We start from the raw sequence: 12,478 nt of genomic DNA, 5'->3' as shown, positions 1-12,478 counted from the left end.
ACACAATATGGCTCAATTTTCAAACGGATCTGTCCCCCATTGACTTTCAATGTAAAGTCAAAAAATGTTTTTTTTGTTTTTTGTTCATGTTAATGCAAACGGATCCGTTCTGAACGGATCTAAGCATTTGCATTATAGGTGCGGATCCGTCTGCGCAGATACCAGACGGATCCGCACCTAAACGCAGGTGTGAAAGTAGCCTTAGGCCAAAGGGTGTCAGCGTGTTCATGCGGTAGATCCAAAACATTTATTTTCTGGCCAGGTTCTGAAATGAGGACGGAACCCATTCAAGTGGGGTAACTTTCAAGAAGTATGGGTTACCATCATGTATCTAGAGACACTGTGTCTAGAGACACTGTGGGTCAATATTTTCCTTTTAATATTGGACCGATGGTCGTTCATACATTCTCTAACCGTCTGGGTTGTCCTACCTATATATTTGAGTTGGCATGTGCATTCAAGTAGATATATAACGTCTTTTGAGCAACATCTCAGGTGATGTTTAAACGTGAAGAGTTTGTGTGTACCTGGGATATTTTATTCCTTCCTCCCGTGTGTGATCATCCTACAATATTTACACCTGGTTTTGTTACATTTAAAGATGCCTAGGGGTCAGCCTTAGCTGCCGTGGGTCCTAATGGGTCTCCAAAAATAGATGTTTGAACATATTTCTGTTTCAATTTCGGACAGGAGGGGGCCAATATGTTTTTCAGGGTAGGGGCTCGTCTGAAAGTAAGGGAAGGAGTGGGGGGAAGAATTTTCCCTAATATAGGGTCTTTTTGTAGGATGGGCCAATGTTTGGTTAATATTTCCCTAATCTTTTTATGTTTGGTGTTATATCTAGTAACAAGATAGGATTGAGTGTCCATTCTTTTGGTGGAACGTTCCTTCTTACGGATACACCTAGGCCTGAGGGACTCTTCCTGGTCTAATTGCAATGCCCGTTTCTCAGATCCTGCTATAAGTGATTGGGGATAGCCTTTTTCTATGAAACTATTTTTTAGGGTAGTTAATTGTGTCTTGAGAGTCTGGTCCTCTGAACAGTTCCTTCTCAGGTGTTTCATTTGGCTAAAGGGAATGTTCCTTTTCCATTTTAGATAATGACAACTAGTGAAATCTAGAAAACTATTCACATCCACTTTCTTGAAGAAAGTTTTTGTCTTAATAATGTTATTAGTGGAATTAAGATCGATATCTAAAAATACAGCTTCTGACGGATGGTATTCCGTGCTAAAATATAAGCCCCAATCATTGGTATTAAGTGCATTGTAAAAGGATAAAAGTTCAATCTCAGTACCCTCCCAAATAAATATTATGTCGTCGATATAACACCGATAAAATTTTATCTTGGGGTTATGAAGAAGATAATGTAATTCTTCGAAAAGGACCATAAGAAGATTAGCATACTACGGCGCAAATTTAGTCCCCGTCGAGGTCCCCTTCTGTTGGATATAAAATTTATCATTAAAAGTAAAATAATTATGGTGAAGAATAAAATCAATGCCCTTACAGATAAAATCTTTTTGTGCACTAGGTAGTGACGAATCTCCTTCCAAAAAATGTAGGCAGTCATGTCTGATGTTGCTGTATAACGAGGTTACGTCAAGGGTGACCCAAAGATAGTGATCTTGCCACTGTATGTTCTTAAGAAGATTGATCAGGTAGGAGGAATCTCTTAAGTAAGACGGCAAATGTAGAACATATTTTTGGAGGAAGGAGTCAACATAAGCTGAAAGATTAGTAGTGAGGGAATCTATCCCTGATATAATAGGTCTGCCCGGAGTTTTTTTTGTGGGTGTGTGCATATGTATATATATATATATATATATATATATAAATATATATATTTTTTTATATTTATTTATTTCTTATTTATTTTTCCACCGATAGTGTTTTTATGGATGACTTTTTAGGTTTCTATTATATGTACGATTTATCATGTATTCTTCTTCGTTCCCATTCACTGTTTTATATGTTTATGTACTATATATATATATACATATGCATTTCTTTATATATCCCCTTTTTTTCTTATCATCCCCATTGTTGTTCTATACTGATCTTATTTATTGCATTTATATACGGATATATCCTCTAATTAGTACCACAGCTACTCCCATTTCTTATTAATTTTTTTGTCTTCCCCAGATCCCAGTATGGATATCCCTAGCTTACTGAAACTTATATTTCCTAGTTTCGGGTTGTATTTGCGTTCCATTTTTATCCCGCCCCCTCCGGCACCTGCGGCTCAGATGTCGGAAATCTCGAGTGTTGTTAGGTGGAACGCACTACCGGTTGATGCGTTCCACCTACCGAAACTAGTATTTCCGGTCCCATATATTGCTGTTAGCACTGGTCCTTTGCCCGGCCCATTAGAACCCATTTATAAAACACATACCCCACCCACCTCCTATTCACCAACACTATTACTTTCTTCTGCTCCCCTGTCATTTATCATATATCCTGTGTCGCCGTGCTTTGGAACGCACTTCCGGTTGGTGCGTTCCACGGTCCGGAACTCTAGTCCCCGCCCACCTCTGTCTCGTTTCTGCCTTTACATCTATGTAAACAGGGCTGACATATTACTATGTATATCTATACCACTAAATATTCATTTTATATTGTATTATCTATTGTATTATATGTTTTGCTCTGATTTCATCTTCTGACTACTGATGTCACTTCCGGTTTTGACAAATTTTTGGCGCCAAAAACGCCCTCTGATTTGAATTGAACTTGCTATATTTAGATGTTTGTTTGCTATAATATTTTGTATAAGCCTGATACCTTCTCTGCTCCTGAGGAAGGGGTCTGTAATACCCGAAATGCATTGAGCCCACCTGACTTATTTTTACATTAAAGAATTATACCAGAAGTTCCCGGTGTGGACTGCCGTATCTTCCAGTCATTCTACAAGCGAGCCAGGCAAGGGAGGTGGTTGTTTTGGGTGTCTTGAGTTTTATCCCACTACATCCCTCCCTGGTGAAGTGAGTTTGGTGTTTATCACCGTCTAATTGTTTCTATATTTTCCATTTGATATTATTCACCAGTTGATTCTTGGTTTTATCATATGTTTACTGAGCACTGAAATGCCCCCTCCTTTTTATGGAAAGGGGATTATATTCATTTATATTTTATTTATTTTTTATCCATAGCTCCTACTATGGGTGTATATTTTATGGATTTTATTGGCCTACATATTTGTACTTTACTAGCGGTCAGGCGCCACTTGGTGATTTTTTTTCTTTGCCTCATTTCACTATTGCTATATTGCATCCCTGCTTATAGTCCATCACCTAGGATGCCCTGCTTCTGTTCTACGACCTCACTGTTCAGTATTTCCTGGACTATAATTCATTTTCGTTTTCTTCATTTATTAATAACCTCTTCTTCCACTTTGGTCTCCACCTTTGGCGCCCTGTGCGTTTATCCCATTTCTCCTTTCACAGGAGTACAGGATTAACCCTCTTTTTTTTCTCCCTTTACCTCGATTCATTACTCGACCTATGTGGAGAAAGATCTACCTGATCTATTTAAAAGAATCCGAAGGGAGCTTAGCTCTATACTATCCAAAGAGGATTTTCATAAACTGGATGCCCATGTCTCCTGATGGATGCCCGACTCCTGATGACCGCCAACGGACCACCCAGAAGGATAAAGGAGCTCAAAACCTAATTGACATCACCAAGAACTACTTACACAGTGAGAGTGACAGTTTTTTTCTCTCGTGCTATATTGTTTAGAACTTATACCACGAGGCCTCAGACTTCCGTTAAGACCCACCTTCGACAATGATGTTTTATTTTCTAGAAAATGGTTGGACATTAGTGACCACTGTTCAGTCCAATTTCTTGAAATACTAATACAAAAAGGGAAAATGATTTGTCAAGACCTAAGGGACACTTTGGACCACTTAGGGTTATCTCTGTCTTCTAGTAATCCCCTTCCCAATATATCCAAACATAGTATTCTGAGGTCCTTTGAATATAATGAGGTACGTAAGAAATGTAATAAACTTCTGAGGGATCTTAACGACTACCGACAGGACAAAATCAGAAATTAGGAAAGAAAATGGTCCCAGAAACATAGTGTTCATTTCAAAAACACCCACACTACTAGACCTTCCCAAATTCTCCCTTTGATACCCCTGGAAAGTGAGTTTACCCACCCTACCACATATCACCAGCAGAGAATAACTTTCTACAATAAGAATTACCATAGGCACCAATCAATAGCTCCTTCTAGAGAGCAGTATAAGTTTCATCCCCACCAGTTTCCTCCTATTAGAGATCCTACCAAAGCTAGCCACACCTATTTTGGCCCCTGACTCACTATATAAGGACAAGCCACTTAGCAATTGAAGCATTGTCAACCTAAATATTATTTCTACACAGGATGAGGGACCTCTAACTTCTAATACCACGGTAGATTATATCAAGGAACTTTCTATCCATATTATGCCCACCCCTACTCTAAAATCACCCACTAGTAGCAGCCTGGCTGCTTCGTCCCCCTGTAGTGGTAACGTTGGGGAATCTTCCAAGGGATCAGCAAAAGAATATCCAGCAGATTCCACACTCAACCTTTCTATATACTCCACATCGACCACTCACGGTGACCATTTTTTAGCCTTTCCAAAAAACCTGTCCGAGAGCCCTTTTTTAGGGAAAATAACACCAGACATCACCCCACTTCCTCCTGCACCACCAGCCAGACCCACATTGTGCAGTGTCCAACAATTCTCCCCATTTCTTACACCAACAGGCCCATCACCGCGCAGGGTGACATCCAACAAACAGAACCACAAGATCACCCAATTCTTCACCCCATTATCTCAATCAAGAAAAAGGTAAAACGTTTTTGAGGATGCCGTGGAGGAAAGTCTAAGTATTTCCGAAAAGAAAAAAGGAAAAATGAAGTGTCCACTGTCACAATAGCTCCCCCAGACCCTGACAAGGCCCCCATTCTTTCTGTGACCATCCTAGCAGGTGACACTCCACCTCAGACTGAAGATATTACGTCCAAATGTATTTTTAACCTCTCTAAACATATTCTGTCCACAGAAGAAATTTTATTGTTGAGTAAAGGGCTATCCTTTTGTCCATCCAACCTTTCTGACCCTTTTGAACTTTTTGTTGACCTTAAAAAATTCATATGGAATCTCACCCTCAAACACCATTTCAAAATTAAAGAACTCACTAAACCAGCCATTACTGCTACACAGCTAGAAGCTACACTGCCTACTGTTGACTCTTTCACCCCATCAGTAGTTAGACAAGACACTCAGTCCTCCACCAGCCCTACTCCTTTACGATCTAAACTCTCAATGAGATCGACCTTCTATCCCCTAGAGAGTAAAGGACCACACCTCGAGAGCTACTACAACATCGTCCTCGATGAGTTTAAATCCTTCACCACTACCAAAAAAATCACCTTCTGTGGTCAAACAGCATAATTTAACTTCTAATGAGAACAAAGCTTTGAAGAATCTGAGAAGTAATAACGAAATCGTTATTAAGAATGATAACAAAGGAGGGGGAGTTGTAATCATGGATACTGACTACTACTTGAAAGAGGCAAATAAAATACTCACAGACCCAGATTATTATAGAACCTTGGATGGGGACCCGACAGATGTTTTAAAAAAATCTCTCACATCATTGATCGAACAAGGCTATGCCTCAGAGATCATAGATAAAAGGGAGAAACAATTCCTTATTCCTTTCCATCCGGCCACCGCCATTTTCTATTTTCTACCCAAGATTCACAAAAATGTAAAAAAAAAAAAACTCCGGGCAGGCCGATTATATCAGGGATAGATTCCCTCACCACTAATGTTTCAGCTTATGTCGACTCCTCCAAAAATATGTTCTACAGTTGCCGTCTTACTTAAGAGATTCCTCCCACCTGTTCAATCTCCTTAAGAACATACAGTGGCAAGATAACTATCTTTGGGTCACCCTTGACGTAACCTCGTTATACAGCAACATCAGACATGATCTAGGCCTACTGGCAGTCAAACATTTTTTGGAAGGAGATTTGTCACTACCTAGTGCACAAAAAGATTTTATCTGTAAGGGCATTGATTTTATTCTTCACCATAATTATTTTACTTTAAATGATAAATTTTATATCCAACAGATGGGGACTAAATTTGCGCCGTCGTATGCTAATCTTCTTATGGGCCTTTTCGAAGAATTACATAATCTTCTTCATAACCCCAAGATAAAATTTTATTGGCGTTATATCGACGACATTATATTTATTTGGGAGGGTACTGAGATTGAACTTTTATCCTTTTACAATGCACTTAATACCAATGATTGGGGCTTATATTTTAGCATGGAATACCATCCGTCAGAAGCTGTATTTTTAGATATCGATCTTAATTCCACTAATAACATTATTAAGACAAAAACTTTCTTCAAGAAAGTGGATGCGAATAGTTTTCTAGATTTCACTAGTTGTCATTATCTAAAATGGAAAAGGAACATTCCCTTTTGCCAAATGAAACGCCTGAGAAGGAACTGTTCAGAGGACCAGACTCTCAAGACACAATTAACTACCCTAAAAAATAGTTTCATAGAAAAAGGCTATCCCCAATCACTTATAGCAGGATCTGAGAAACGGGCATTGCAATTAGACCAGGAAGAGTCCCTCAGGCCTAGGTCTATCGACAAGAAGGAATGTTCCGCCAAAAGAATGGACACTCAATCCTGTCTTGTTACTAGATATAACACCGAACATAAAAAGATTAGGGAAATATTAACCAAACATTAGCCCATCCTACAAAAAGACCCTATATTAGGGAAAAATCTTCCCCTCACTCCTTCCCTTACTTTCAGACGAGCCCCTACCCTGAAAAACATATTTGCCCCCTCCTGTCCGAAATTGAAACAAAAATACGTTCAAACATCTATTTTTGGAGGCCCATTAGGACCCACGGCAGCTAAGGCTGACCCCTAGGCATCTTTAAATGTAACAAAACCAGGTGTAAATGTTGTAGGATGATCACACACGGGAGGAAGGAATTAAACATCCCAGGTACTGATTGTGGTCCTTTTTATATATATATATATATATATATATATATACAATATACATATTGATTTTTACATATATATATATTTTTTACATATATTTTCTATATATTTTTTTTAAATATATTTATTATATACACGTTCAGCCAATTTTTTTTATGTTACCCTGACTCAAATGTGTATTTATATTCCTTTTATATCCATATATTTATACGCATGTGTACAGTAGTATTATTAGTACAGTATTTCCACATATATATTTTTTTACATATTATTTATATATCTTTTATATACATGTTCTGCCACACTTTTTTAAGGGGTGTTATACATTATTCCTTGCCCAGACATGTGTGTGTATGTGTATATATATATGTGTGTGTATATATATATATATATTTATTTTATTTTTTATTTTTTTATTATTATTTATTTATTTATTTCTTATTTATTTTTCCACCGATAGTGTTTTTATGGATGACTTTTTAGGTTTCTATTATATGTACGATTTATCATGTATTCTTCTTCGTTCCCATTCACTGTTTTATATGTTTATGTACTATATATATATATATATATATACATATATACATATGCATTTCTTTATATATCCTTTTTTTTATTATCATCCCCATTGTTGTTCTATACTGATCTTTTTTATTGCATTTATATAAGGATATATCCTCTAATTAGTACCACAGCTACTCCCATTTTTTATTTTTGTTATTTTTTTCTTCCCCAGATCCTAGTATGGATATCCCTAGCTTACTTAAACTTATACTTCCTAATTTCGGGTTGTATTTGCGTTCCATTTCTATCCCGCCACCTGCGGCTCAGATGTCGGAAATCTCGGGTGTTGTTAGGTGGAACGCACTTCCGGTTGATGCGTTCCACCTACCGGAACTAGTATTTCCGGTCCCATATATTGCTGTTAGCACTGGTCCTTTGCCCGGCCCATTAGAACCCATTTATACAACACATACCCCACCCACCTCCTATTCACCAACACTATTACTTTCTTCTGCTCCCCTGTCGCCGTGCTTTGGGTCGCACTTCCGGTTGGTGTCTTCCACGGTCCTGAACTCTAGTCCCCGCCCACCTGTGTCTCATTTCTGCCTTTACATCTATGTAAACAGGGCTGACATATTACTATGTACATCTATACCACTAAATATTCATTTTATATTATATTATCTATTGTATTATATGTTTTGCTCTCATTTCATCTTCTGACTACTGATGTCACTTCCGGTTTTGACGAATTTTTGGCGTCAAAAACGCCCTCTGATTTGAATTGAACTTGCTATATTGAGATGTTTGATTGCTATAATACTTTGTATAAGCCTGATACCTTCTCTGCTCCTAAGGAAGGGGTCTGTAATCCCCGAAACACGTTGAGCCCACCTGACTTATTTTTACATTAAAGAATTACACCAGAAGTTCCTGGTGTGGACTGCCGTATATTTCAGTCATTCTACAAGCGAGCCAGCCGAGGGAGGTGGTTGTTTTAGGTGTCTTGAGTTTTATCCCACTACACCCCATCCTGGTGAAGTGAGTTTGGTGTTTATCACCGTCTAATTGTTTCTATATTTTCCATTTGATATTATTCACCAGTTGATTCTTGGTTTTATCATATGGTTACTGAGCACTGAAATGCCCCCCTCCTTTTTATGGTAAGGGGTTTATATTCATTTATATTTTATTTATTTTTTATCTATAGCTCCTACTATCGGTGTATATTTTATTGATTTTATTGGCCTACATATTTGTACTTTACTAGCGGTCAGGCGCCACTTGGTGATTTTTTTCCTTTGCCTCATTTCACTATTACTATATTGCATCCCTGCTTATAGTCCATCACCTAGGCTGCCCTGCTTCTGTTCTACGACCTCACTGTTCAGTATTTCCTGGACTATAAGTCATTTTCATTTTCTTCATTTATTAATAACCTCTTCTTCCACTTTGGTCTCCACCTTTGGCGCCCTGTGTGTTTATCTCATTTCTCCTTTTACAGGAGTACAGGATTAACCCTTTTTTTTTCTCTCCCTTTACCAGATATGCAGATATGGTGACAGATTGCTGCCATGACAAACCTGTACATCATGGTGGCTTAATGTGGTGCAGTCCATGACGGTGGCTTAAGAGGTTAAGCAGATTAGCAAACATTTCTGCTAAAGCCTTCTGTTTAAGCTAAAACACTGCTTGCATTATGCCTGAGTTTAGCCAAGAAATATCACTTTAATAGGATGCTGACTTCATCTTTGATTTTCAAGGACTGCCTTTTCAAGGACCTAAAATTTAAATCGCGGACTGACCAATACATTTGATTCCCACATTTGTATCGAAATCAGGGCCCAGTCTGCCTGTTGTATTTTATGGAGAGGTAGTTGCGCATAACAGTTCCGAGAACAGCCAAGCTTCTTACATGCAATAGATTCCAATGTTTTAGTGTCCAGGCTAGACAAATTCCACACTGACTCCAATACAGTCTCCAGCCCTGGATCATTTAATTTTGCTCTTACTTCGAACTCAAAAAGAAGCAAAATGATCTCAGTAGGGTCTGTGGAAAAAGTACCTGAAAAGGAAAAAATAATTTTAAAGCATTTGGTATTTATTCTATTCATAACAATTGCCGACAAATATTTTGTGAAGCAAGGAAATGGCTGAAGACAAGTCAATGAAGCTGAGCTGTAGTTAATAGCAGTTATCTACTGAAAATGGTTGAAAAGGGCTCCCACTGAATAAAGGGGTTGGCAACTAAATATTACCAGCTGCACATGTGTTGGGAACCTTACATCCATGCAGCTAGTAATAAGATAAGCACTATTAAGCCATTGGTGCACATCCAATAATGTAATATGAATAATTTATGTTTACATACAGTTCCACTTATCTGTACAGCATACATATTATACGGCATACATATTAGGGCATCCTCAGACATTATCCACAACTCCCTCCTCCATCAGGCAAAACTCCATCCTCCTTCAGGCAAAACTCCATCAGTTCTCCTCCCTCAGACCAAACTCCCTCCTCCGTCAGACTAAACTCCCTCGTCCGTCAGCCCAAACTCCATCAGTCCTCCTCCCTCAGACCAAACTCCCTCTTCTGTCAGGCTAAACTCCCTCCTCAGTCAGCCAAAACGCCCTCCTCCGTCAGCCAAAACTCCCTCCTCCTTTATATGTCAGCCAAAAATATCCCTCCCCCTAACTCAAAACTCCTTTGTCCCTCAGACGTCAGTCAAAAAATACCTCCTCCATCAGCCCTCAGCCCAAACTCCATCAGCCGTCAGGGGTCAGACATCAGGTGTCAGCCCTCAGCCTAAACTCCATCAGCCATAGTAATAGAATGTAAAATATGTTTACAGCAAGCGCTGTCCATCCCCAGTGTGAATGAATGTAGGCTGTTGATGGACCATTTTCAGAGCACAGCGCCGGCAAACAGATGAGTAGACCTGCATGTAAACATAAATTATTCATAATGATTTTAAACGGACATCAGTGCTGATGGTTTAATAATGCCATCTGTAACCAGCAATAAATGTTTTCTTTATGTCCCCCTCCCCCCCAAACTGCAAGTTTTAAAATGTTCTGTACACTATAGGTCGTTAAGGGCTCTTTCACATCTGCGTTCTTTTCTTCCGGCATAGAGTTCCGTCGTCGGGGCTCTATGCCGGAAGAATCCTGATCAGTTTTATCCTAATGCATTCTGAATGGAGTGAAATCCGTTCAGGATGCATCAGAATGTCTTCAGTTCCGGAACGGAACGTTTTTTGGCCGGAGAAAATACCGCAGCATGCTGCGCTTTTTGCTCCGGCCAAAAATCCTGATCATGGTAAAATGTAGTGGGGAGCAGGGGATCAGCATACTTACCGTATGCATGGATGACGTGATCGCATGGCACGTCATCCATGCGCATGGGGCGCTCTGACGTCATTCTGGAGCACCCTGGGAGCCGCACGGACTGTAAGTATGTCGCTCCCCCGCTCCCCGCTCCTACTATGGCAACCAGGACTTTAATAGTGTCCTGGCTGCCATAGTAACACTGAAAGCATTTTGAAGACAGATCCGTCTTCAAATGCTTTCAGTACACTTGCGTTTTTCCGGATCCGGCGTGTAATTCCGGCAAGTGAAGTACACGCCGGATCCGGACAACGCAAGTGTGAAAGAGGCCTAAGTCAGACAATAATGACTGAGTAACACACAGCTTACTGAGCTGTACAGCACAAGTTGCCAAAACATCTCCACCTTCTCTGACATCACTCATAGTGCTTCTGCTGTTGGCTGGAGTTGCATCTCACAGACTTCCTGTTCTACCTACCCCCGAATTCACTTTGTACATGTTAGGCTGAGTTCACACTTTAGTTATTTAGCCAGTTATTTCCATAAGTTATTGTGAGCCAAACCAGGTGCAGGTCAAACCCAGAACAGCTGCAGATCTTTCCCTTATACCTTCTCTCCGAGTAGGCTTCACTACTGGTTTTGGCTCACAATCACTGATGGAAATAACTGAAGTGTGAACTCATCCTTTACTGTTAAATACTGAAACTTGTAAAAAGGAAGGATTGGTCACTCTTACATGGAAATATAAGGTATTTGTTTTATTAATATTACTAATATAAGTTAAAATGCAAAAACAATAATATAAAATGCATAAGATAGAACAATCTCCTATATCTATTCTCTATTTGTAATGTATATAACAAAGACAATAATAATTTCAATGCTGGACAGAAAACAGTGTCACAGTGTCTCCACTTGGATTCGATAGTCTGTTATGTGGAAGACAAATTGATACAAATATTCGCCCAGTGATTTGGATACAGTTTCAGTTGAATGAATAAATCAGCTGTATAATGGTAGAGAATGAGTCTCTAATATTTGTGTCAAAGTCCATATATATGAACGAAATCCCACTCTTTGTTTCTGCTCCTTTTCTAGGTGTTATAGTATATGGCACTAATAGTCCATGCAAAATGCTTTGAAACACAGTGAGTATAGACGAATTGGCCGCTATAGGCCAATGTTGCACCGTATGCGTCTGCTGACTGATGTACTATATTTGTAAGAATTATCGCTGTATGTACAATTTCAGTCTTCACAGGCAATGTATTTGATCGGTGTTAGCTGGATGTTATACCCACTGGGATAGTGGGCTTACCTTAGTTGAAGCCGTCGGATAGAGGTAAGGGCTTGAATGCGAGACCCTGCTTAGCTGGATCAGCCGGCGTCCCGGCTGCAGGGCTGCTCGCGTCCCACGTGTTCTCCGCGGGAAATTTGAACCGGATATGCAAAGTCCTTCTCTATCAGCGCTGGTAAATGACGTATTGCGATGATTTCAACAATGGATCCAAGAGTTTCTTTTTCTTTATAGTGCACTTGGTAGAAGATGGGGTATTCGTCCAAAGGTGTGACGCTAGACGCGTTTCGGGGAAACACTGT

General features: G+C 39.4%; 1 protein-coding gene across 1 annotated transcript in view; it reads right to left on the bottom strand.

Moving 5' to 3' along the window:
- Window positions 1-12,478, bottom strand: part of TEX11 (testis expressed 11) — a 1,226,647-nt gene that overhangs the window by 128,204 nt on the left and 1,085,965 nt on the right. The window contains exon 26 of the mRNA XM_044268992.1: window positions 9,463-9,597. Coding sequence (XP_044124927.1) covers window positions 9,463-9,597 — 135 coding nt within the window. The remainder of the gene's footprint in view (window positions 1-9,462; window positions 9,598-12,478) is intronic.

This window comes from Bufo gargarizans, chromosome 9, assembly GCF_014858855.1.
Source record: "Bufo gargarizans isolate SCDJY-AF-19 chromosome 9, ASM1485885v1, whole genome shotgun sequence".
NCBI classification, from domain to species: domain Eukaryota; kingdom Metazoa; phylum Chordata; class Amphibia; order Anura; family Bufonidae; genus Bufo; species Bufo gargarizans.
Note: the sequence above shows the minus strand (reverse complement) of the source record. Positions and strands in the feature narration are given on the sequence as shown.